General features: G+C 47.5%; 1 protein-coding gene across 1 annotated transcript; it reads right to left on the reverse strand.

The window, feature by feature from the left end:
* Nucleotides 1-16,140: 16,140 nt before the first annotated feature.
* SPR (sepiapterin reductase) lies at nucleotides 16,141-21,177 on the reverse strand. The gene is made up of 3 exons (XM_004029413.4): nucleotides 20,563-21,177; nucleotides 19,694-19,984; nucleotides 16,141-16,955 (listed from the first exon to the last, which is right to left on the reverse strand). Exons 1-3 carry the CDS (start codon nucleotides 20,864-20,866, stop codon nucleotides 16,765-16,767), a joined length of 786 nt encoding a protein of 261 aa, XP_004029462.1. The 5' UTR covers nucleotides 20,867-21,177; the 3' UTR covers nucleotides 16,141-16,764.
* Between the last annotated feature and the right edge of the window lie 6,187 nt (nucleotides 21,178-27,364).

A 27,364-nucleotide genomic window follows, 5' to 3' on the forward strand; every position in this document is an offset into this window, starting at 1 on the left:
ACATCCTTACTAAGTGAATGAGAAAAAATTTCACCCCAACAAAGGGAGGCGGTGGGCATATGTGCCTGGCTCAGCTTTGGCTCTGTGTAGAGGGGAAAAGAAGAAAACATGTTTTCCTCAGAGTTTCTAACCACAGCCCCATTCTCACTTGGATGTGGGACCAAACATTTTAGGGGCCCCTAAAAGACCCCAGGCTGAAAATTTAGTATGTCTTGGAAGAAGAAAACAAGTGTATTTATTCCTCTTCTAGAGGAATACATTTGATAGCCAAACGATTCCCCCAGATAAAGTTCCGAGAAAGGTAAACTCATAATCAAAAGTCATCAAATATGCAGGAAAATAAACTATCACAAACTGCAGAATGAGACCTGCAAAAAGACCACCTATGTTAGAATTATCAAATATAGACTATAAAATAATTAGGTTTAATATGTCACAAAATAAAAGAGGTTATTAAAAAGAAACTAAATAATACCTTGCATAAGAGTGCAAAATGGTACAACTCTGGAAAGTTATTTGACAGTTTGAAATAAAGTTAAACATATAAACACTCAGCCATTCTACTCCTAGATATATGTGCAAGAGAAAAGAATGCATATGTCGGCCGGGCGCGGTGGCTTTGGGAGTCCGAGGCGGGTGGACCACCTGAGGTCAGGAGTTCTACAGCAGCCTGGCCAACATGGTGAAACGCCATCTCAACTGAAAATACAAAAATTAGCTGGGCGTGGTAGCAGGCACCTGTAATCCCAGCTACTCGGGGGGCTGAGGCAGGAGAATCACTTGAACCCGGGAGGCGGAGGTTGCAGTGAGCCGAGATTGCGCCATCGCACTCCAGCCTGGAGGACAAGAGCAGGAAAAAAAAAAAAAAAAGCAAATGTCTACAAGTGATTGTTCCCAATCACCAAAAACTTGCAACAATCCATGTTCCCATAAACAGCAGGATGAATAAATTGCTAGATTCATACAATGAAATGCAGCAAAAACAAAAACAAAAACCAACTATTGATTCATGCAACAACATGGATAAATCTTAAACACATTATTGGGTAAAAGAAGCTAGACAGAAAAATATATATGCTGTAAGATTCCATTTATATGGTACCTTAGAACAGGCAAAATTAATCTACATTGATAAAAGTCAGAATAGAAGGTCAGGTGCTCACGCCTGTTATCTCAGCACTTTGGGAAGCCGAGGCAGAAGGATCCTTGAGCCTAGGAATTTGAGGCCAGCCTGGCCAACATAAGGAGACTCTGTCTCTACCCCGCCCCCCCCGCCAAAAAAAAGAGTCATGTGTGGTGGCACACGCCTGTGGTCCCAGCTACTTGGAAGGCTGAGGCAGGATTGCCTGAGCCCAGGAGGTCGCTGCTGTAGGAAGCCATGATTGTGCCACTGCACTCCATCCTGGGCGACAGAGTGAGACCCTGTCTAAAAAAAAAAAAAAAAAAAAAAGCAGTTATCTCTGATGAATTATTGACTGGAAAGTGGCACAGTGGAATGTTCCGAGGTCCTGGAAATGTTTATATTTTAACCTGGTGCTTACATGGATGTACACATAGGGGAAAATTCATCAAGATATACACTTCAGATTCGTGCATCTTACAGAATATAAATTACAACTCAGTGTAAACAGAGGACCCAGCTGATTTCGAAAAGGACCAAAGAGAAATAAAAATTATAATAACTGAAATTAGCAACTCAATAAGAAGTTAGCAGATTAGATGTAGTAGAAGAGAGAATTCATGACCTGGAAATCAGAAGAGCTGAGGAAATGCAGCACATAGAGAGGCAAAGCTGCAGGGTACATCAAGAGGTTACGAGAGATGGAGTGTTGTGTCCAAAGGATTATCGTGTATCTAAGCAGGGTTCTAGAAGTAGAAAACAGAGGGACTCAGGGAGAGGCTTCCTTTGAAGAGCTAATGGCTAAGAATTTTTAAAAAATTGATAAGCCAATTGCTATGGTATGAATGTTTGTCCCCTTCAAAACTCAGGTTGAAATTTAATCTCCAAAGTGGCAGTATGAAAGGGTAGAGCCTTTAAGATGTGATAGGTCATAAGGGATAAGGGCTCTGTCCTCATGAGTAGACTAATCCATTAATGGAGTAATGGGTTAGTGAGTTATCATGGGAGTGAGACTGGTAGCTTTATAAGAAGAGAAAGAGAGACCTGAACTAGCATCTCAGCTTCCTCTCCACGTGATGCCCTTTGCTGCCTTGGGACTCAGCGGAGAGTCTCCACCACTAAAAAGACTCTCACCAAATGCGGTATCTTCAACCTTGGACTTAGCCTCCATAACTGTAAGAAATAAATTTATTTTCTTTATAAATTACCTAGTTTCAGGTATTCCATTATAAATCACAGAAAATTAACTAAGACACCAATCCTTGAAATAAGAAAGCCCATTGAAATTCAACAAGATAGACAAATCTACATATAGGCAATGTAATTGTAGAATGCGTAAGGAAAAGGGATCTTAAAAGTAGCCAGAGAGAGGCCAGGCGTGGTGACTCACACCTGTAATCTTAGCACTTTGTGAGGCCGAGGCAGGCAGATCACTTGAGGCCAGGAGTCTGAGACCAGCCTGGGCAGTATGGTGAAACCCTGTCTCTACTAAAAATACAAAAATTAGCCAGGGATGATGGCGTGTGCCTGTAATCCCAGCTACTCGGGAGGCTGAGGCAGAAGAATCATTTGAACCTGGGAGCCAGAGGTTGCAGTGAGCCGAGATCATGCCACTGCACTCCAGCCTGGGTGACAGAGCGAGAACCTGTCTTAAAAAAAGAAAAGAAAAGAAAAGAAAAGAAAAGAAAGGAAGGAAGGAAAGAAAGAAAAAAGGAAGGAAGGAAGGAAAATGTAGCCAGAGAGAAAATATAGATTACTAGAAAGTGACAATTGGACTGACAACCGACTCTCAACAGTGGATGCCAGGAGAGAGTGGGATATATCTTCAAAGCACTGAGAGAAAATAACTTACAACTTAGAATTGTATTTCTGGCAAAAATTGTCTTTCAAAATAAGGGTGAAATAAAGACATTTTCAAACAAATCAAAAATGAAAATTTCTACCAACTGACCCTCATTAAAGGAATTTTAGGCAGAAAGAAAATTATTGTAGAAGAAAAGTTTGAGGTGAAAGGATGAATAGTGAGTAAAGTTAATACAATATAAATAAATATTGACTATATAAAACAGTAATGTCATTGCATAATTTGTGGGACTAAAAAAATAGAAATAAGTATTGAACAACAACAGCATCTAAGTTGGGGTAGTGTGTTGATCAAAGTTAAAGTACATTTGGATCGTACATTTTTCTAAAGGAGAGTAAAGATTATGATTAACTTTAGATTTAGAGAAATGAAATATGCCATCCAAGGAATAGAAATGGGCTACTACTTCCAAATTAGTAAAAGAGAAAAAAATAGAATTTAGAAAACTAGGGCAAAAGATCATTAAATAGCAATAAAACAGTTTCTTAATAAAAACAGTCTGTAGAAAAACCTTAAATCCATGGTTTCTAGGCTATAGCAGGAGTATGCCACTAGGCTGAAAGAGCCTTGCTTTGGGACATTAATCTTGTTAGAAAATAACTGAGAAAACATGGAAAGTGTCTTAACAAGAAGTGTTAGAGAATCTGTGATTGGCATTCTCTTCTTGTAGATGGAACACAATCACTGAGCAATTCTAAATAAATACTTAAATCACAGGAATCTAAAAAGTGATGTCAAAACAAAGGTTTGAGTTTCTATTTTTCACAAAAATTTCCAAGAGTTTATCATCAAGTTATGATGCCAATAGTAATAGTGAGGAGTAGTCAAATATTTCATCATCAAGAGGAAATCAGAGTTGACATAAGGGTGGGTAGAGGGAGTAACACATTTTAAGCCAAGATTCTGCACATGGTTTGAAATTGGAAAGGAAGGAATGGGCCTTCTCACCCCCAGACTACCTTTAAAGTATAAAAAGTTCAAGGCAAATGAAAACATTTTTTGAAATATCTGAGTAATTGGATTTTTCATGGGTGGAACAGAGCATTATAAAAGACATGCAATTCTGTTCCCATTCTAGTTGTTCACTAAAACAGTTCAGGAATGAAAGAACAATCATAACTTGAAAAAATTTCGGGAAGTTTTCAGAACATGAGAAAAAATATAAAATGCATTTATATTTGATGTAGTTTTATAGTAAACATATACTTTTTGGTGACATACACTGTCTTTTGTAAAGTACTACCTGGCTAACTAAAACCTAATGAGTAAAGTAGGATGTATTTGAAGTTGAGATATTTTATTTCTGGGAAAATTGTGTCTGCCATGGGCATAGGGGATCTAATTTGCAAATGAAGGCAAGTGTTTTGAGTTTGAAATAAAAAAGAGAACTTTATAACTAATTTAAGTTGGTTTCTACAAATTGTGCAAACTTGTGAAAGTTAGGAAAGTTACTTAACCTTTCAGTGCTACTTTCTTTATCTGAAAAATGAGAATAAGTCATAAAACCTACCTTAGAGTTTTTTGGAAGGATCCAATGAGTGTATACAGGTAAAGCACTTAGAATAGTAATAGTGTCTGGCACATAGCATGTGTGTATACATGGTACATACCATGTACATTAATGAAGTAATATACATGGGCATTGTTTCCATAAACCACTCATAAGATACAATGAGACAGCTGAGGGTATAATGGTGCCCAGCTCTCAACCTGTGCAAGCTCCCTGCAGAAAATGTCCGAGGCCATCTTAATTAAACAGCCCTTCACAGGTGCTATGATGTGTTAGTCTGTTTTTGTGTTGCTATAAAGAAATACCTGAGACTGGGTAATTTATAAAGAAAAGAGGTTTATTTGGCTCATAGTTCTGCAGGCTGTGCGAGCCTGGCTCCAGCATCTGCTCAGCTTCTGGTGAGGCTTCAGGGAGCTTTCACTAATGGTGGATGTCAAAGTGGGAGCAGGCATGTCACATGGTGAGAGTGGGAGTAAGGGGTGAGGGGAGGTCCTAGAGTCTTTTAAACAACTAGAACTCAGAGTAAGAACTCATCCCTTACCAAGAGGGGGGAACCTAGCCATTCATGAGGGATCCACCCCTATGATTCAATACCTCCACGAAGCGTCACGTCCAACATTGGGGATCACATTTCAACAGAGATTTGGAAGGGACACACATTCAAACCGTATCACATGGGTATAGATAATATCACTGGGAGGCTTTCACACCCAATTATTATGGAAGCTGATTTTAATAAAGTGTATGGCTGTGTCTACACTGGAGCTGCTGACACAAGTGGAAGATTTAATGTGTTGCCACAACGTTTATGGAAGATGAGCCAAGAGCTTTATACACACATTGTCATGTACATCTTGGGGATTTATTGGTGTTGAGATGTGTCGGGATATGAAAGAACTCTGAAGTGATCTCAGTACTGTCAATTATTTGTATGACACTATTCATGCATCTCTGAAAAGCTGGCAAATTTTCAAAACATTTGTAAGTGGAGTGAAGGGATACTGGAAACTCCAGAATTGTTGAAAATGTGTTGGATTATTGGTCATGATTGAGGGGCTTCTGCAGGTTATTCAAACATGGAAAGATGTGTCAAGCTATTTTTTGAAATATACAGGTGGCTGGTGCAGTGAGGTCTTGGCGGATTTTGGTTTCCAAATTTGAATTCACCTTTTGTTTATAAATTTTAACAAAATGTAAACAATGGGCTAAGTATTATAGGCACTGGTTTTCTAAGGAGCTTCTAATTGAAACTATAGACATTTTTCTCTTTCCCATCAAAGGTTAAATAAGCATTTCATGGTTTGTCATCTGAAAGAAGTGATAAATATTTTTAAACCATTCGAGACAGAATGGAGAAATTATGCCAATAAGTAATCCCCAAAGGTTTCAAAGTGGAAAAAAATTCTTTTAAGAAAAAAAAAAAAAGTTCATGGTAACTAAGGTAATACATTTTCCCCTACTACTTCAGAAAAACAATTTAGTATAAATGTTTATTTCCAATAAATAGTGTCCATATTACTAAACTTACATTTTTCAAAAACCATAAATGGCAAAATGAAAGAAATTTCAGCAACACTTTCTCATGGGACAGTATATTAAATGAAGAAATAATTAGATACATGCAAAAATTTTCTGTGTCCCTGCCTGCTGTGCCCACACCTCCACCCACCCCCTACTGGTCCTAGGTGAACTCCATGGCCTTCCTTCTGGTCACAGCCGATTGCATCAGGGTGGTCCCATTGGGCTTATTACTGAACTTGATTTGGGGCCAGGCTCAGGCTCAGTGAGGCTCTCTCCGGCATTTGAACTAAGGGCCCCAAAGGGGAGGGATATTTGGTAATGGGCAGGGGGCAGAGTGAGTGTGGCAAAGCAGGGAGGTGGGACCGCGCCTGGAGCCTGTGAGGGCTGCACCTCAGTGTGAGCCCAGGAGAGCTGTCCCTGTAGAGAGGCCCTCCTGGCTTCAATCCTCATCCCCCCACCCCAAAGGCCTGTTGTATTCCAGGTCAGGAGCACCTCCTTTAACATGAAACTTCTCTACCCATGTCTATCTCCCCTGAGCAGCTCTTAAGATGTTGAGAGCAGTGCTTATGTCTGTTATCTCACTCCCCTCTACAGCAGATGGTCTCCAGGCACACTAGGAAATGGGTTGATTAGGTTAAGAGGACAGTCAGGAAATCCGGCCAGCTGAAGGATGTGATGAGTGTGGAAAGCACTGCAGGAGGGGCCTCTCAACTGGATCCCCTGGATGGTGGCCGTCAGTGGCTGGGAGAAGCCTGGAGAAGTCTCAGATGCCTGCTATTGAGAACAGGGGCCTGATAATGTAGACACTTGCCCCCAGGAGAGCGGCTCCATGTAAGCCCCTCTGCTTCAAAGGCATCTGTTATCTGGTCTCACCCATCTCTCTCTAACAGACCGCAAACCACCAAGCTAGCTGGAATCCGCATTCCCACCCCATGCCCATTCCCCGCTCAGTGCTTTTGCTCACAAGGTTTTGGCCAGCTAGCGTGCCTTCTTTCTCCCCACCAATGCCAACCCTGCTCAACCTTCAAGGCGTGTTTTAGTCTCACATCTTCCAAGAAGCCCTCTCTACCCACCTCCCCTAAGCAGTGCCCTTTGGAGTTGTCAGATTGCCACTTACACTTGCATTTTTACCACTCAGGAAAGCCATTTGGAAGGGATCACGGACTCTGCGGCCGTGACATGAAAAGAACAAGGTGGCCACTACCCTTGGTTCTCACACAGAAATTCAGGCCTTCCTCACCCGCTTTTTGACTCAATCTATGGCCCGTCCCCACCGAAGGAAAGGAGAGTCAGAGAGGTTCCTTTCTCCCACATCCATGTCTGGGTTTCCAGTGTGTCCAGGGAGCCTTTGGTTTTAGCTCTTCTTTCTCCTTCTGCCTCCACAAAGGCACATGGATGCTTCTCCCAGGCTGCAGCCCACCTATCACCCCTACCCAGTCCTGGGGACAGCCCTGTCTGTCTCTGCCCCATCCTGCAACATCAGCCCAGGCCCCCAGACACAGCCCTTTGCAGCCAACCCTCCCTTGACCCGTGAAGAGGCTCAAAAAGAGGCCCTAGGCCAACCAGATGCTCCCTTTTAGAAATGTGAACTGAAAGACATGGAAGGAAGCTGCAGTTCAGTGTGAGCCTAGGCCTTGAGAACGGGGCTGCATGCATGCTGAAGTCACAGGGAACAAAGATGAAGTGTGAGCAGAGGCAGCGTGCTGGGAGAGAGGGAGGGGATGCTCGCTGACTGGCAGACACCACAATGGGCCCCTGAGAGACAAGGCTTGGGCTCCATTTCCCACTTACCAGACATCTGGACAGTAAACCACACAACCCCAGAAGGAAAGAGGCCCCACAGGAACAGCATAGGCCAGGCGTGTGCGGGGAGTGGGATAGGCCAAGGAAGGTGCTGAGGATGTGAAGGATGAGGAAGAGTTAGCCAAGCAGGAGAGGAGATGGAGGGGGTTTCCTGGAGGTGAGAATGTTTGCCATGCTATCAGTAAGACCTCCAGGGGACATAAGCCATAACTGCCACAGCCACAACTATTACAACTATGGGTAAAATAGTGGATTTTTTTTTTTTTTGAGACAGAGTCTCGCTCTGTTGCCCACACTGTTGGAGTGCAGTGGGTGATCTCGGCTCACTGCAACCTCCCCTTCCTTGGTTCAAGCAATTCTGCATCAGCCTCCTCAGTAGCTTGGACTACAGGCATGCGCCACCACGCCTGGCTAACTTTTTTATTTTTTGTGTATTTTTAGTAGAGACGGGGTTTCGTCTTGTTGGCCAGGCTGGTCTCAAACTCCTGACCTCAGGTGATCCGCCCACCTCGGCCTCCCGAAGTGATGGGATCATAGGCGTAAGCCACCTTGCTCAGCCAAAATGATGGAAATTTAATAGAGGTCTAAAACAGCAGAACTACATTTGCTTTGAGCAGAATAAATACATCTGCCTTTCTTCCTTCTTCCTTCCCTCCCTCCCTCCCTTCCTTCCTTCCATCCTTCTTTCCTTCCCTCCCTCCCTCCTTCCCTCCTTCTCTCCTTCCTTCCTTTCCTTCCCTCCCTCCTTCCTTCTCTCCTTCCTTCTCTCTCTCCCTCCTTCCTTCCTTTCCTGCTTCCTTCCTTTCCTCCCTCCCTCCTTCCTTCCTTCCTTCCCTCCTTCCTTCCCTCCCTCCTTCCTTCTCTCCTTCATCTCTCTCTTCCAAATTACACTATCTTATTATTATCAAGGTATTGCATGTTCTCTGTGGAAAACTTTTCGAGATACAGAAAAACAAAAAGAACTCGATAAAATCCCACCGCTCAGATAACCACTATTTAAAAATCTTACTGTTATTAATATTCATAATAGATAACATTTGTTGGGCTCTTTCTAGATACAAGACACCGTTCTAAGACTTTTCATGTATTATTTTAATTCTCACGACCCTATGAGATGGATATTCTTTTTAACTCGACTTAACAGATGAGGACACTGTTGAAGTGGGTGGCAGAACTGTGACTTGAATTCAAGCAGGCTGATTCAAGAGATAATCAGTGTTCAAAATTTTGATGTACATATTTGTGGTCTTTTAAAAAAGATCATAAACTAACGTGGATTTCTTTGTTTCTTTTTACAATATAGATTTTGAAAAAAATTCAAGTAAATGAAGGCATAGCTTATATACTTTATTTTGCTCAAATAATGCATCTGTGCTACAGAGAGTTAAAAATATAGATGATTTGAGAGAGGAAGACGAAAATCACTTGGAATCCTACCACCCAAAAGACCGTTGTTTACATTTAGGCATCTATCCCCCACTCCTGGAATGAATTTAGGATTAGGAACATAGGTGCGGCTCCTGAACCCAGCAACAACACTCGAGGAGTCTTTCAATGGGCTGGGGAATCACAGGAGCTTTTGGCAGTTAGGTGCACAGAGAAGAATGTGAACTGTGTTTGAAATCAGCCTGTTCATGGAATGTTGCACAAAATCTTTATAAACCACCCTGGTTGCATCAGAAAGAGAACTGAGCTGGGGAGTCAACAAAGCTGGACTCTCCCCAACCTTCCAAGGGGCCTGAGGTGGGGGAAGTCATTTCCTATGCGGGCCTCAGTTTTCTCATCTGTATAGTGAACCACTGCAATTCTAGCAAGGAGTGACTGGCAGCAGAGCTTCCTTTCTGGGTTATCTGCAATATTTTGGGCAATTCCTGACACAGTTCCCACCCAGCTCTGGCACAAGAAACAAGAGGGCCGGTATTATGAAAGGGTTGGGGTCAGGGAACACCAAAGGCTTAAGGCCTCCCAAACGAGGGTGTGAGCTCTATTTTCCTGGAGGGCTGGGCCAGCCAAGCCGATTAGGGGCCCGGAGCAGCTGTGGGCTGAGGGAGGCTGCTGGGAGTGAGGGGATTGAAACGGCTCTTTCCCACCCTCTCCCCCACCAGCCTGCTCTGTGTAAAAATTCCAAACTCCCAATCAAACCCCCTTCTCTTTTCTCCTTTCATTCACCTGCCCATCTTCCTCTCCTCTTCTCTCCTTTTCTATCCAAACTCATAATTAATCGCTCAAGGCAAAAGTAATGAATGTTAATTGGCCATCTGTAGGAAGACTAATTAAAATCTACCACGCTGGGGTTTCAAACATACCTATAGCAACGGAGTGAATCGGGAATGAGGCGAGGAGGGACTGAGGTAACAGCTGAAAGCCTGCAAAACACCATTGGGCTTAGGTGTGAGGGAACGACGCCAGAGAGGGGCCGAGATGCTGGGGAGAGGGAGAGATGGAGAGGGAGGAAAAAACTTCCACGATTTGCCGCGCCACTACAGGGCCTGGCATTTTGTGGCTGTTCTGTTTTGTGTTCAACAAACATTTACACATTTCCTTCTCGCTGGACATGGCCTAAGGGGTGTCTGCAGTTTCTCAACACACAATTGTTGTACCCCAGTCACAGGCCTGAACACACTCATTTATCCAGGGACACCAGCCCCGTGTCAAAATCACACACACACAAATCTCATGCACAGCTTTGCATGAGTTCCTGCTTGCAAGGTAACAACCTGTCACGTGCGCACACATGCACACCCAATTATGAATGGAGAGCAACCCAGAAATACAACATGTGGTTATATACCAGCACTCATAATCACATATATGTACATTGTTGATGCATACATGATCTAAACTCACAGACCCACTGTTATTCAAATACAAATGCTCATGTGCGCTCACAGTAGTTTTCAAAGTTACGCTTACATTCACACAATAGGCTTATAGGTGTGCATGTACAGCTATACATCCAAACCCACATTTGCACACCACACCATTATCTGGTAAGTTTTACATCAGAACACTTATACACAGGTACACACACAATTACACCCCTCCATGCATAAGAAAAGCTGAATGTTCAAACCCGCATAAGACTAATTCTAGGGTGGCAAACAGTTATACACACACACACACACACACACACACAGAGACACACATACACACGGCTTGGGCCCAGGGCAGGCCCATGTCTGATTCATATGTATCCGTGATGTGCATACACAGAGACCCAGGTCCCTGGTGAGAGCACATTCCGGGTGATGGCTTCTGGGCTCGAACCACTGATACAAGTCTTTGGCTTCATCTCCTCTCTCAGAACACCCTGCTGTGAGCACCATGAGCATACAACGCCTGTTAGATTGTTCCATCCAGCCTTTGGGCAGAAAGAACCATGGATCTGAGGACAGCATGAGAGATGGCCTGGAGTTAAGATGGTCTCTGATGAGGCCAGGACAGGTGTGAGGGCGCCAGCCTGTGGGATGGGTGGCAGGGCCTTTGTATTCAAGTCTTCAAGGGGTCAGTTCCGTGGATCACGGGAGGATTAAATGGGGTGGGCATGGCATTGTGGGAAGAGCACCAATACAGGGTGGGGTCCCTTTGGCCAGGGTCCCTCTTTCCTCTTACTTGGGGTGAAAAAGCTGCCCTCCTTACTGGATAGTTTCTGGGACCTCTTTCTCATTGCTATACAATTTCTCTGTGATAAGCTTAGATTAAAGCAGGAGGAAGTGCAAACACAAAAAGAGAGCGTCCTGACATTTGGGGCCAGGGAGGGGGGTTGAAAACCTGGAAAGAGTCACCAGAGAAAAATTTCTACCCAAGGATCCTTACAGGAAAAGGCTCAACATTCTCAAATCCTCCAGGCTTTGTGCCAACACCCTATGCTCCTGGAGACTTGGTGTTTGAGGTTCTTGGACCTTTTGTGCCCGGAGTCGGTGCCCAAGGCCCATCCTCAGGTCCAGCAAGGAGAGTGGTGTGGAGAAGAGTGGGTCAGAGGAGGGCAATGTTCTCGGTGCCCTAGAGGGACCTGGGTGCAGGGTACATTCCCAGAAGTGGGAGTCAGACATAAGAAGGACTTCCCAGCTCTCAGAGAAAAATCCCTGACTACCAGAAGTGACTGACACACACCAGACCAGGTGCTCATCACCCCATCTCTGGGTTCTTTCCAGGTGGCATAGCTACCCAACATCTCGACCTGACAAGCAGGAGACCCAGCTGCTCTGAGAAGTGACTGCCCAGAGCCCCATAGCTGTAAGTGGCCGAGTCAGGCCACAGAAGCCAAGTCCAGTGGGCTATCTCATAAAGCTGGGCGGCCCCATGGCCACTCCCTGTGCAGGAAGGGAAGGAACAGACCTGCTTTCCAGGGCTTGGACTTCCTGGAGAGCCTCCGGGCCCTTGGGAATCTCCCTCTGCCGACCAAGTCCTCAGAATTCTCTGGGAGGAACAGGCATGTACACACTCTCACACTCACACACACACTGTCCTATGACAGCTTCTACATTTGGAGCTGACAGATGTGCAAGGTAACAGCTCGGCAACGCCTGTGCAGCTGAGGCCCTGGCGTCGCGAACGGGATTATTTCCAGCAAGGCTCAGGGCGGCTGCGTGAGTGCATGCCCGGGGTGTGTGTGTGTGTGAGTGTGTGTATGTGAGAGAGAGAGGGAGGGGGGAGAGAGAGAGGGAGTATGAGCGTGTGTGAGTGTGTGAGGGTGTGTGGCTTCTCCCGCCATCTCTCTCCCTTCGTCTAAATCTGTCTTACTACATTTTCAAATCTTTCTGCCTGTTTCCTCCCTGTGTTTCTGTCCCTCTATCTTCCTCTCTCACTGTCCAGCTCGCCCTGTCTCCGTCTTTGACTCTCACGGTGTCTGCTTTTGTTTTTCTGCCTGGATGCTCCAGAGCAGAGAGGGGACTTACCTCCTCTCAACTCCTCACTTTGCCCCTGGTCCCTTTCGTGTGTCACCTGGGCAAGCCTCAAGGAGGGACTCTTAGAAAAAGCTCATTTTGTTCCACAAAATGATGCAGCTGTCCCTGTCCTTTGCATAGGGCTCCTGCCGTGGGGGTCAGATAGGGGGATCTGGGGCTGTCCTTTGGCAGTCCTGTGGACTAAGAGGCTGCTAGACAGCTTTCAGGTTAGTTAGCTGAGGAACCACGCTGAGCTACTGAGGTCAGCTGGGGGAGGAGCCCCCAAGGGATAGGCATTTCCTTCTCTCTGCCTTCCTCCTTTCCCCCAGCTCCTCACTGAAAAAAGAAGTCCGGGACTCTCCCAGCTCACACGAGGGCTCTTAGGGCTGAAGATGGAGTTACCATGGATGAAAGGAGAGACAAAGGGTGAGGTAGGGGAGGCTGGCTGGGAAGTAACAATCATTCCCTGGTGGGAGTGGGCTCTACTTCAAAAGTCTGAGACAACATCTGTGCTGCTCCCTGCCTCCCAGCACCACAGGTGGGAGACCTCAAGACTGGGGAGTGGGGCAAGGATGGCTCGCTCCAGGCTCAGAGCCCTACCCTCCATCGGCTCCCCCAGCTAACCCCAGAGGTTCAGAGTGATTCCTCAGCTGGTTTCCAGCAAGCTGTCTAGTGGCTTCTGGTCCACTCCCCTGCTTTTACACCCCAGATCACTGAGAGATGATGTGAGGGCTGGAGAGGTGCCACCTCATGGGGTCTCTACCCCAGGGGACTTGGAGTCATCTTCACCCACCTCCCTGTCATCACACGGGAGCCCAGTAGCGAGGCACGCCTGGGCGCTTTTGGGTGTGCTCACCCAGGAATGTGCACACCTGCCATATGAGTCAGAATTATCGCATGCATGCTAGCCTATGAGGCCATGTTCTATGGGAAAGGACGAAGGTGAAGGAGGCCAGGAGGCAGCATTCCAGGGCTCAGCTCTCTGGGGCTCTCTGGGGTGAGGCACGGGGAGATGCTAGGATGGAGTACATCCCGGGCGGGTGACCCTGATGGCTGACAACAGACTCAGCACCAGCCTGGGTGTGGGGGCACACGTATGTATTCATGGGAGGAAGGACAGGAATTGGGGATTTGGGGGAACCTCTTGACCAGACTAATCCAAGCTGGTCATGCTCTTGGACACTGGCTTTGGCCTGGAATATTCCCCTCACTCCCCCTGCTCCTTACAGGCCAGCTGCTGGCCCTAGTGCAGGTGTATTAAACACAAAACCAAAAACTGCACAGCGCTCTCACACCAAAGACAAAGAGGAACCTTGTTTGTCTTTTAGCTCATCTATGGCCCTGCTCGCTCCGGCAGCTGGGCCCTGGGCATGTGCAGGCATGTATTTGTGTGTGTGCACTCGCGTGTGCTCATGTGTGCAGTGGCCAAGGCCAGGTCATGTGGTCGGGGAACACAGATGGTTAGCCGCTGGAGGGTGGCTGCTTATGGCCTGGAGGCCGCCACAAAAGCCTCCATGCCTCAGTGTGGGTGGACCTGGGGAGGCTGAGTCCAGGGCTGGGAGCAAGGTCTGGGAAATCCCTGAGGGCAGAGACTGTGGGTCACTGAAGAGGCCTCGGGACCTGACAGGAAGAGTGATGCTGCCCATCTCTGATCTCCCCAATTCCCTGGGGGCCCGAGAGTCCAGAATCCTGGGCTGCAGGGAGAGATAGCCCAAGTGAGCACTTCCAAAGCTCTTACATCTCTGGGCTCAGAGAAGGCAAATGTCAGGCATGGGAGGGCCTCGCCACCTCGTGGGGACAAGCGGTACTCCTCACTAAGCCCCTGGCCAACCAGCCTAGAGGGGAGGTACAGAGTCAACCCTGATGATCATCCACAAGGAGCTGGACTGGCACTGCCCACCCTCACACTCCCACAGGAGCAAGGGGCCTGGTGAGGAAACCTACCCACCACCCACCACGTCATGAAAGGCAGCCCAGGCTGCCATAATCCATGGCCTCACCACACCGGAAACACCTCAGACGAAGGTGTCCAGGAAAGAATCTTGGAGTTCACTGCTCTAAGGAAACTGAAGCCCAGAGAGAGAGCAGGGCTCTGCCCAACACCCCACAGCATCTCTGTCATAGACAAGGTAGTGGGACTGAAGGTTCCTGACTCCAAAGTTCACACATTTTCCTGTAAATCCAAGACAAGGTATCCAGACCAGACCCCACCCTCACCTCCAGGAGGCTGAATAGGGGCAGTACAGTGAGAGTTTTTGCCTCAAGTCAGCCGGGGGAGGATGTCTGAACTGTCTAGAGGAGAGGAGGCTTCCAGCAGAGTTCCAGGATGAGCTGGATCTTGATATTTAAAGGCAATAAATAATATTAGCATCTATGGGGCATTTACCACAATGCTAGCACTGTGCTGAACATTTACAAACATTAGGTCACTTAATGTTCCAAATAACCCTTCAGGGTAGGTGCCATTATAATCCACATTTTTCAGATAAGGAAACTGAGGCACAGAGAAGAAACTTGCCCTGGGTTACCAGCTGTGGCAGAGCAGGAACCTGAGCCCAGTGATTTCTACTTCAATGGGGGCATGAGGGCAAGGCATCTGCTGGACCAGGTAAGACTTCGCCCATTCCCTCCTAGGGGAGCAGGCAGGGCACTACCAGCTTCAGCCTAGGGCCTGCCCTACAGCAAAAGGCGCGGCCTCCATGCGCCCTCTGCTGAGCACAAGGAGGAGTTCCCTTCTGCACACTCAGAGGCAGGCTGAGTCCTGGAGTCAGCGGGCAGGGGACCACGCTTCCTTCTCCCAAATATGGCCAGGGGCCAGGGTGCTGGCTGCAGACCACCACTGCTGTGGAGCTCCCAGCCCAGCCTATGTCTACCAACCTGCACAAGGATTGGCTTGGTTGCAGCCCTGATTTCTCAGAGCTTCCCTTTCTTGGAATCTTGCCCATCTCCCCCAAAGGCATGCTGGTCCTAAGCCCACCCCACTGAGGACCTGGACCATGGGCCAGATGGACAATGCCAAAAGGGCCAATAGCAGCTGGCATCCATTCACAGCATTGCCACGTGGACAGGGGGTGGAACTGGCAATCCACAGAGAGTTGGGGAAAGGACCCAGGCTTTAGGGCCATGTGGAGGGCAGGCTGTAAGCTGGGCCCTAAAAGATGGGTATTCTGAATAGCCCAGGGTGAGAAAAGGGCTGTCAAGGCTGGGGTCAGTGTAGGCAACAGCACAAAAAAGCAGGCATGCCGATCGTGGGCAGCTTTGGACCTGGGCTTGCCACTGAGTGGGGCCTGATGACTGGAGGCAGATGGCCCCGGGACAGCTCCCTAGGAAATAAGGACAACACCTCACTTTTGCGTTAACTGCCTTGGGAATGACCTTGGGACCAGTGAACCAGGCAGTCAGTCATAGGCCCTGTATCAGAGGAGAAAGCAAGCATGAAGAAAGGACAATCTGTATTTTATTTGTATCTGCCTTTGGCGTGTATACAGACACCCAGGAGCCCCTTCTCCCAGCCTGGGGGAGGGGTGGTAGATTCTGAAGGAAGGAGACATCAGAGTGAGGACACAAAGTTCTACAGAAGGTCCTGCTACCCTCAGCAAGGGGCATCTATGTGGGCTGGGACATGTACCGTCTGCCCTTCCTCCCATCCAGGCCATCTGCAAATCTACATGGGTCCTCCTATTCGACACCAGATCACTCTTTCCTCTACCCACAGGCTTGCTATGAGCAAGAGACACAACCTCCTCTCTTCTGTGTTCCAGCTTCTTTTCCTGTTCTTCCCACCCCTTAAGTTCTATTCCTGGGGACAGAGACACCAATACCCATAACCTCTCTCCTAAGCCTCCTTATAACCCAGGGTGCACAGCACAGACTCCTGACAACTGATAAGGCCAACGACCTGGGAGCTCACAGCTGGCTGTGCCTGAGGGCAGGGCAGCAGGCATGAGTGCTTCTATGTGTAAGGCAGGACTGCCCCTATGGCAGGGTGTGGGGAGCCACAGGGCTCTGGGGTATGTCTAAAAGTGGGGGCAAAAAGGTTCAGGAAGCCAAAAACATGGGCTTATTTGTCATAGAAGTCCACGTGGGCTCCAGACTTGAACTCGTCCTTTTGCAGTAAGCTCAGCAGTTTCTGGGCTGACACCTTGCAATCCACCAGCTTCCCCTTTGCCTTCAGCTCCTGCAGCCCTTTTCGCATGTCTGGGTCCACGGAGGTCTCCCGGGCCAACTGCTGCATGTCTGTGTCCAGAGGACCTAGAGGATGAAAAGGAGATGATGAGGGAACATGGCCAAGGCAGGGACAGAAGGTTTCAGGTCCCTGTTTTATGTCGGGGGTGGGGCTGAATCAGGTCTGGCCGGAGGAAACATGTCGTCTTGGCTGAAATGTGTGGTCAGGGTTGCCAAAGGCTCCAATTTGTCACTATCAAGTTCCGGACTGAAATTCAAAAGCCCACTGAACATGGACCCTCTAGACTACCATGTCTAAAACCAAGATTCTCATCTCCTGTCCAACCAGCACCACCTCCTGACATTCCCATTTCTATTAATGAAGTATTCTTTTCCCAAACTCAAAACATCCATCACTTCCTCCTTCCCTCCCCCATCGTCCCCACAGCCAACCAGGCACCAGGTAGGACCCTTCAGCATCTATACATCCTGACAATCAGGCCCTTTTTACAACCTTGCTTCTCTCCCTGCCTCAGCTCCTTCTGTAGCCCTCTACTAAACTCATTCTACTAAAACATCACTGGGGCCCAGCTGCAGTGGCTCACACCTGCAACTCCAGCACTTTGGGAAGCTGAGGCAGGAGGATCACTTGAGGTCAGGAGTTTGAGACCAGCCTGGCCAACATGGTGAAACCCTGTCTCTACTAAAAATACAAAAATTAGCCAGGTGTGGTGGCACATGCCTGTAGTCCCAGCTACTGTGGAGGCTGAGGCACTAGAATTGCCTGAGCCTAGGCCGAGCGCAGTGGCTCACGCCTGTAATCCTAGCACTTTGGGAGGCCGAGGCGGGCGGATCATGAGGTCAGGAGATTGAGACCATCCTGGCTAACACGGTGAAATCCCATCTCTTCTAAAAATACAAAAAATTAGCCGGGCATGGTGGCGGGCGCTTGTAGTCCCAGCTACTCAGAAGGCTGAGGCAGGAGAATGGTGTGAATCTGGGAGGTGGAGCTTGCAGTGGCCGAGATCGGGCCACTGCACTCCAGCCTAGGCAACAGAGTGAGAATCCATCTCAACAAACAAACAAACAAACAAAAACATCACTGGGATCACAACATTCCTCCGCTCAAAACCCCTTAACAGCTTCCCAGTAGCCTGGCCTAATACTCAAGGCATCCTAGTCTGCCCTCCTCTGGGCACACCTACTCTACAGGCAAACCGAAGACCTGCCACGCCCACAGTGAGCCTTCGCACCTTTATTTCCTTTCATCAGGAATGCCTTCCATCTGCCAACAACCAAGGTCAATGTCCAGTTCAGCTACCTCCAATAAAGCCATCTCTAGTCTCCCCACCTAAAGGAATTGTTCCCTTCTTGAACTGTTGCAAGCACGTTCTATTCTTCACATAGGAATCATTCATGCACCCCAGTATTTGCAGTTAATGGTCCTTGAGGGCAGAACATCAGAGAATTCCAGGGTTGGAGGGAGAATTTATCTCCTGGTCCTTGACTATTTTCCAATGACCTGTGCATCCCTGCTGAGAGAGGACTTGCTGCCTTTCCAAACAGCCCATTCTATCTCTGAGCACCTGTTAGAACATTCTTCCTGAGACCGAAATGAAAACCAGACTGGCCTCCGCCTTGGTTTAGGCCCAGGGGACCTCCTGAAAATCTCAGCTCCCTCATAATGCCCAGGGCAGCCTCCTGAGACCAAACGCAGCCATGTGGACTTCTGGAGTCTGCTCTGCTCCTGGCTGTAGCTTACATTTGGTCACTGTTGTTTGTGCAAATCCTTGGGCTGAGCTCAGAGTGGATGATGAGTTGAATGTTGGTTGTGAGAATAATTGTGCATGTGTGTTGGGGGGCAGGGGTGGTAGGGGCTGGGGTACTGGAGAACATGAGGAAGAACTTGAAAGCAAGGTGGGATCCAGCCCTGCCACATCTGTGCTTTGTGCAGGCCATTCTACCTGTCTGCCCTGGGAGCCTGACCCTATTCCCCAGGGACACAGGCTACTGGATCTCTGCCCAAGTTGCTCAGGCTTTCCATGGCTGCTCTGTCACCACCTTCTGATTGCAGCAACCTCAAGCCTAAAAGAGACTCCTCACTATTAAGACAGGGGCGCTGTGGCATCAGAAACTAGACCCAGTATCACAAGACTCCCTGTCCTTTGGCGTTCATGAGAACAAGGGCTCTATTCTATTTATCCCAGAATCCTCAATAGTGTTCCAGCACAGTTCAGCCAGGGATGGTCAGCACTCAACAAAGTCTGTCTGCTCTCCATACAGCTAGCATGTCCTGCAGCTTGCCTTAGTGTAGTGCTTTGCTAGATGTTAGGAACACACATCTGCATAGTGCAAAGGCTTTCCTGTCAAGGGAGGGAAGGAGGCAAGCAAACATATGCAGACAATACAGTGTGGTCAGTCCTATTTAACAATGAGGCAACACTTCACAGGTCAGGGTCATTTTCACATACAGTATCTCATTCAGTCTTCCCAAGTGCCCTGTGAGGCAGGGAGCATCTTCCCCATTTCACATGAGGAAGGCCTGGAACTCAAACCCCAGTCTTCCCCCAAACTCCATCTAATACCTCAGACCTTCCTGCCCCACCCTCCAGTCCAGGAAACTCCTCACTCTCTACCAGTATCCCCGGCCCCTGCCACCTCTATTTCCCCTGGGTCTGTATTTCCCCTAAGGGGTGATGGGTCAGGATTCAAGGACAAAATCCTGTGGGTTGTTTCCTGGAGGGGGCGGACTAGGCCGCTTGCCCAGCCCCCAGAGGCACACCAGTGGGTTCTGGAAGACAGGGACGGCAGGACTTCCCACCTACCTGGGGCATAGTTCAGCACCCTCACATTAGGTTCCTCCAGCGCCAGGACCTGGAACAGCATATCACGAGCAGCCTTTCCTGCACAGTACAGCGCCCAGCCTTTGAAAGGCTGCAGGGCACAGAGGGACGAGATGTTAACCACGGTTCTGTTGAGGCCAGGACTGGCCGGGAAGGCCTTCAGGACGCTGGAAGTCAGGCAGAGCATGGAGGTCAAGTTCAGCGCCCAGTAGTTGTTCACTTGAGCGGAGTCACTCAGGTCCACGAAGCCTTTGGACACATCCCCAAGAGAGCCTGAAAAACCAACCCTTAGGAGTAACTCAGTGCAGGCGGGGCTTTCTTCTTCCCCAGCCCTCCCAAGTTCCTCCAGATATCCTCTTCCCATGCAGACCTAGAGGAGGAAGCTGCCTAGCGCTTCTGAAGAGGCTTCTCTCTTCCCCAGCTCTGCGGAAAGACACAGCTGGGCAACCCAGCCATCCCAAGCTGCAGAATGAGAAGGCACCTGCCTTGCCGTGGGGCTGAAGGAAAGCTCTAGGGGTCCTTTGGAGAAGCAGATAGTTTACTTGTTTGGAGACTCCAAGCCCTGACTCAGGCCTCCGCCAGAGGGCGCAGAGCAAGGGGCTCGGGAAAGTTCTACAGGCGCTTTGGAAAACCCGGCTGGCCAATCTTCCAGGAAGTGGGGGCAGACTGTTGTCCCGACGGCACCGAGCCTTCCTGTACACCTCGCCTCCACTTGCTACTCAAGCTGGAACAACTAGGGCTTTAGATTTCTAGGCGTCCTATCTGACCCCCTAGGAGTAGCCCTTAAATTCCCCAGCGGTGGAGGAAGTGGGCGCTCACATGGGGAGTCCGCTCCAGCCCCGGGGTCTTACCCGCGTTGTTGATAAGCAGCACTCGCTGCAGCCCCTTGGGCCGGGGGAGCTCGCGCAGGGCGCCGAGCAGCTGCTGCAAGCCGGCCTCGGCGCCCAGGTCGGCGGGCACCCGCACCACGCGCAGGCCAGACCGCTCGGCGCCCAGCTCGGCCTCCAGCTGCCGCAGCGCCTCGTCGTTGCGGGCGCTAAGGACAAGCACGGAGCCGGGCGACAGCAGCGAGGCCAGGAGCGGGGCCAGCGTCCGGCCGAAGCCGCGGGAGGCCCCGGTCAGCAAGCACACAGCACGCCCCAGCCCGCCCTCCATGCTACTGTCCTCCGCCGGCGGCGCTGGGACCCGAGACCAGGCAGGAGGCGGTGCGGCCGCGGGGGGCGGGACCGCGACGGGTGTGGGCGGGGCCGCCCTGCCGGGGCGGGGCGGGAACCTCAGGCTTCGGGCCGCGAGCGCCCAGGGGTGCTGGTTCCCTTGGGATCTGGTTCCCTTGGTTGCTGGTGGCGGAAGTCAAACCGTGGGCGGTAGCCCAGTCCGTGCCAAGTGGGACAACAGAGAGGGCCGGCAGGCGCGGCCCACATGGAAAGCCCTAGCCCGGTTCCCAGCGCTGCCGTGTTCTTCGCCCGCAAGCTCAGCCTCCGGCTGGGACGCATGCTCGAATTTCCTCCCAGTTCCAGCCCTAACTTCTTTGCACTACTGACCTCTTCCAGGGCAGGCCCTGCACTGGGTGCTGGGCGTCCCTGGTCGTGGCCAGTGAACACCCTGAATGAAGCTTATGCCTGTTTAGAAATTGAAGTCTCTGCTTGTTTGGGAGCTCACCGCTCTCTGGATGACAGGAGCTTCCTCTGGGAGAACCACAGTGGCTCCAAATGATATTAAAACCTTTCCCTTTTACTAGGCTTTGAGCAGCTCCGTGATCCCAACAGTAACCCCTGCTTCTCTGAGATTTCTGACTCCTGTCCCTAAAAGTGTGTTCCCCAGGATTCTGCTCCTGCTCATGCTACAGTCTCCCTGGTAGCAATTCCATCCACTCTCAGCTTCAAGTTTACGCAATCATCTTCTGTACCTCCAGGCAGGTGCTTCAGAAAAATCCACATTTTTTTTTTTCTAGGAGAGGAGGAACGTGAGACAAGTTGGCATGCAGCTACATATATTAAAAAGGAATCTCTTCATGGTTTCCTTCTTAGTGGCCGAATGGTATTCCATTGTGTATATACATATGTCCAAATATTATGTGTCAGTTTTTAAAAAATGAATCTCTTTAGAGTTTAGCAAGGGCAGTAAGTAACCTCTGATAACTTAGCCCAGTTCCCCACAGGGCTGATCCCTCCCCTGGGGCTAAACAGCAAAGTTACTGCTTTTCCACTATTATTGCCAACTCTAAGGAAGAAACAACTTGGAGGAAGGCTTTTTTCTTTTCTTTTTTCTTTTTTTGACAGAGTCTCACTCTGTGGCCCAAACTGAAGTGCAGAGGTGTGATCACAGTTTACTGCAGCCTTGAATTCTTGGGCTCAAGCAATCCTTCCACCTCAGGCTCCTGAGTAGCTAGGATTACAGGTGCGCGCCACCACGCCTGGCTAATTGTTTTTTAAGCTTTTGGTATTTTAACGCTGATAAGACTCTGTATATGTGTATACCATTTGAAGTTGCCCTGTTTTTCACTTACCTATTCACACTGAAGATAAAGATCTCATTGGCCCAACAGCTTACTATTTAAAGAATTTTAATAGCTTCTCCCTGCTCTCCAAGCCTTAGAAGACAGGTTGATGAAAGCACGATCCCATCCATCCATTCATTTGACATTTGTTAAATTTCTACCATTTGCCAGATTTTTGAAGAAAAGGAGGGAACAATGAAGGGATGGCAAAAAATCAGACCTAGACTCTTCTGAACCTAGCTGCTTCTAGGAGGAACCACTTGGGAACAGCCCCTAAGGAGAACATGGTTTTCCTATACTAGGAGAGGGTCTGGAAAATTCTTCTTTTCTGAGGAAGATGATTATCTGCTCTCGCTAATTTTTGTATTTTTTTATAGAGATGGCTCTTGCTGTGTTGCCCAGTGTGGTCTTGAACTGGACTCAAGCAGTTCTCCCATCTCAGCCTCCCAAAGTGCAGGGATTATAGGTGTGAGCCACCCCACCTGGCCAACAGTAACTCTTTTAAAAAGATACAAATGCCTGAAAGGTAAGAAATATGTAAAAATTATGTTAAAAACATAAGTCTGATAAAGGACATGGGTAGGGGAATGGGTGAAATTTGAACAAGGTCTGTAGGTTAGTTATTGGCATTGAATCATTTCCTGACTTTGACCAGTGAACTATTGTTATATCAGAGAGTGTTCTTGTTTTTGGAAGTACACAGAAGTATTTAGTAAAGGGGCATCATATCTGCAACTTACTTTCAAATGTTTCAGAAAAAAATTAGAATGAATAAGGCAAAGGTAAAATGTTAACATTTAGGAAATCTGCATTAAAAGTATTCAGGAATTCTTTATACTATTCTTGCAACTTTGTAAAAGTCTGAAATTATTTCTAAATAACAAAGTTTTTAAAATGAGTCATACTTTGGGAGGCTGAGGCAGGTGGATCACCTGAGGTCAGGAGTTCAAGACCAGCCTGGCCAACATGGTGAAAGCCTGTCTCTACTAAAAATTTGAAAATTAGCTGACCGTGGTGGCGTATACCTGTAGTCCCAGCTACTCAGGAGGCTGAGGCAGGAGAATTGCTTGAACCCAGGAGGCAGAAGTTGCAGTGAGCCAAGATCTCACAACTGCACTCCAGCCTGCGTGACAGAGCAAGACTCCACCTCAAAAAAAAAAAAGCCATACTTATAAGTCAAAAGTAAAATGAAAAAGTGAGCAAAGTATATGAACAGACATTTATCCAAAGAAATTACACAAATGGTCAATACGCACATAGAAAGATATTCAACATAATTTGCCATCAGGGAAATACAAATCAAAATTACGATAAGATACTACTTCATATCCATTAAGATGGCTAAAATAAAACAGACAGATAATAAATATTGGCAGGTCATATGATTTGTCTGTGTCCCCATCCAAATCTCATCTTGAATTATATTTCCCATGTGTTACAATTCCCATGTGTCATGGGAGAGACCCAGTGGAAGGTTAATTGAATCATGGGGGCGGGTCTTTCCCATACTCTTCTCATGATAGTGAATAAGTCTCATGAGATCTGATGGTTTTATAAGTGAGAGTTCCCCTACACAAGCTCTCTCTTGCCTGGGCCATGTAAGATGCGCCTTTTACCCTTCACCTACCACTATGATTGTAAGGCCTCCCCAGACATTAATGGAACTGTGTTAATTAATGGAATGGAATTAACTGTGTTAATTAATGGAATCCACAGATTAATGGAACTGTGATTCCATTAATCCTCTTTTTCTTTATAAATTACCCAGCCCCAGGTATGTCTTCATCAGCAGTGGGCAAATGGACTAATACAGTAAATTGGTACTGAGAGTGGGGTACTGCTGTAATGATACCTTAAAATGTGGAAGTGACTTTGGAACCGGGTAACAGGCAGAGGTTGGAACAGTTTGGAGGGCTCAGAATATAAGAAAGTGTGGGAAGGTTTGGAACTTCCTAGAGGCTTGTTGAATGGCTTTGACCAAAATGTTGATAGTGATATGGACAATAAGGTCCAGGCTGAGGTGGTCTCAGATGGAGATGAGAAACTTGTTGGGATTCACAGGATTCAAGTAGACATGTCTTTAGAGGTTGGGGAGGGGAGACACACAACTCAATCAACTAGGTGTGTGATAGACAAGCAGGGCTTTCTCATTAAGAAATTTGCTAGACTATTGAGCCCCCAGTCTTGGCTTTTCACCAAATTTGAAAAGCTGATTTTTGAGAGATACACACGAAGGAAGCACCAAACACATTTCAATGGATACATTTATGAAGACACTGTTTCTGTCATCCCAGTCATCACTTTAATGGCATGGAAGTTACTGGAGTGAGTAAAGCTTTTTGAAAAGCTTGGGAACAATAAGACTTCATGTAGCTCATGGGCTTTCTGGGCACATTTGAGTAAAGGGAAAAGGACTGGGAAGGATAAGCACACAGGGAACAAAGGTGTATTTGATAAAGGATGGCAATGAAGTGATCCTGGGCAGGGTTAGGAAAGCAGGCTTTCGTCCCTGCAGCGGCACTCCAACTTCAGGAGGTCCATGCTGGACAGCTCCCGCCTTTTACTAGTAGGTTGAAAGAGGAAAAGACAGCCAGGGTCCCTCTGCTTTCCTCTCTGCCAAGACTGAGCTTTTCATTACCCTCCCAAACTCATCTTTTCTTTATTGCTTCCTTTGTTCTGGGATTTCTCAATAATCTGTCACCTGGTGACAGCTGCTTTATGCATATTCTTTAGTTTCATTCATTCATTTATTTATGCATTCATTCAATAACTATTTATTCTATTTATTGAGTGCCTACCAAGTACCAGGCTTTGAAGAGACCACATTCATGCTACTTATAGGTGCTGGAGATACATTAGTTTGCAAAATAGGCAAAAATTCCTGTCTTCCTCAAGCTTACATTCTTGGAGAGAGAAACAGACCAAAAATAAAAAAATAAAGTAAAACTTGTAGTATGTTGGATGCAGCCATGGTTTGAATGTGTGCCCCAAAGTTCATGTGTTGGAAATTTTTTTTTGAGACAGGGTCTCACTCTGTCACCCAAGCTGGAGTGCAGTGGTGCGATCTAGGTGCATTGCAACCTCCACCTCTCAGGCTCAAGAGATCCTCCGATCTCAGCCTCCTAAGTATCTGGGACTACAGGTCCATGTCACCATGCTCAGCTAATTTTTAATTTTTTTGTAGAGATGAGATCTCACTATATTGCCCAGTCTGATCTCAAACTCCTGGACTCAAGCAGTCCTCCCACCTGGGCCTCCCAAATTGCTGGGATTACAGGTGCGAGCCACGGCACCCAGCCATGTGGTGGAAACTTAATCCCTAATGGAACAGTGTTGGAAGGTAGAGCATAATAAGTGATTAGGCCAGGCGGGCTCTGCCCTTGTGAATGGATTAATGTCATTGTCACAGGAGTGAGTTATTATTGCAGGAGTGGGCTTGTTAGAAAAGTGAGTTTGGGCTGGGCACTGGCTCATGCCTGTAATCCCAGCATTTTGAGAGGCCAAAGCAGGTGGGTAGCCTGAGCTCAGGAGTTCAAGACCAGACTGGGAAACCTGGGGAAACCCCATCTCTACTAAAAATATAAAAAATTAGCTGGGCGTGGTGGTGCATGCCTATAGTCCCAGCTACTCTGGTGGCTGAGGCATGAGAAGCGCTTGAATTCAGGAGGCAGAGGTTGCAGTGAGCTGAGATCGCACCACTGCATTCCTGTCTGGGTGACAGAGTGAGATTCTATCTCAAAAAAAAAAAAAAAAAAAAGTTTGGCTCTCTCTTGCTCTTTCAATCTCACACATGCTCTCTTGCCCTTCTGCCTTCTGCCGTGGAATGGTGCAGCATGAAGGCTCTCACCAGATTCTTGTGCCATGCTCTTGGGCTTCTCACCCTCCGTAACTATGAGCCTAATAAACTTCTATTGTTCATAAATTACCCATCTCAGGTCTTCTGTTGTAGCAGCATAAAATAGACTAATACACATGATGATAAGTTTCAAAGGAAAATAAAACAAGGTTGGTAATTATGGACTACTGAGGTGGAGAGTGCTTGCAATTTAATACTGGGTGATCAGAGAATGCCACATTGAAATCATAGTATCTGAGAAGACAGCAGTAGGAGGTGGGAGAGTGACCCATGCAGCTATCCAGAGGAAGACTATTTCAGGCAGAGAAAACAAAGCACAAAGGCTTCTAAGTGGGAGGGTGCCTGGGTTGTCTGAAGAACAGGAAAAGAGCAGGGTTGTTTTAGTAGTATTAGCAAGGCAGAGAAAATTTAGATCAGAGAAGTCATGGAATGCCAGATTTGTACAGGGCCTTACAGGTGGTTGTAAGACTTTTCCTTTTATTAGGAGAGAGATGGGAAAGCACTGGAGGGATCTGAGCATAAGGAATCTGCTTAGACTCAGAATCATTCCTGCTTCAGTTTTGAGAATAAACCATAGACTCTAGGGAGGAGCAGGGAGACTATCTAGGAGGTTGTTTCTATATTACAGATGAGAGATTCCAGAGATGTGATTCATTTGGGGATACATTTTGAAGACGAAGGCAAAAGGATTTGCTGAAGACATGGAGATGGAGTATACAAAAAAGGGAATAATTGGTGATGACTCCACAGTTTGGGGCCTTTGCACTGGGAGGATAAAAATTTCCATTTTCTGAGGTGGGGAAGACTGCAGAAGGAGCAGGGTTCTTTGGAGGAGATTAAAGTTCAGTTTTGGGGCTGGGTGCAGTGGCTCACGCCTGTAATCCCAGCACTTTGGGAGGCCAAGGCGGGCAGATCGCTTGAGGCCAGGAGTTTAAGACCAGCCTGACCAACATGGTGAAACCCCATCTCTACCAAAAAATACAAAAATTAGCCGGGTGTGGTGGTGCATGCCTGTAGTCCCAGATGCTTGGGAGACTGAGCCAGGAGAATCGCTTGAACCCACGAGGCAGAGGTTGCAGTGACCCAAGATCACGCCACTGCTTTCTAGCCTGTGTGACAGAGCAAGACTTCATCTAAAAAAAAAAAAAAATTAGTTTTGGTTGTGTTAACTTGAGATGCCCACTGGATATCAAAGAGGAGATATCAGTAGACATATATGTAAGTTTGGAGTAAAAAGAGGAAGTCTGGACTGTTGATACAAATTTGAAAGTCTTCAGCAGATAGATAGTTTTTAAAGCCT

Source organism: Gorilla gorilla, chromosome 12 (genome assembly GCF_029281585.2).
Source record: "Gorilla gorilla gorilla isolate KB3781 chromosome 12, NHGRI_mGorGor1-v2.1_pri, whole genome shotgun sequence".
NCBI lineage: Eukaryota > Metazoa > Chordata > Mammalia > Primates > Hominidae > Gorilla > Gorilla gorilla.

Excerpts from the sequence above, each read along its gene's own strand:
- SPR (XM_004029413.4), bottom strand. The coding sequence starts at position 20,866 with ATGGAGGGCGGGCTGGGGCGTGCTGTGTGCTTGCTGACCGGGGCCTCC. Across the intron at positions 19,985-20,562 it reads GCTGCTTATCAACAACGCGG|GCTCTCTTGGGGATGTGTCC; the intron begins GTAAGACCCCGG and ends TTGGTTTTTCAG. Across the intron at positions 16,956-19,693 it reads GGTGCTGAACTATGCCCCAG|GTCCTCTGGACACAGACATG; the intron begins GTAGGTGGGAAG and ends TTCATCCTCTAG.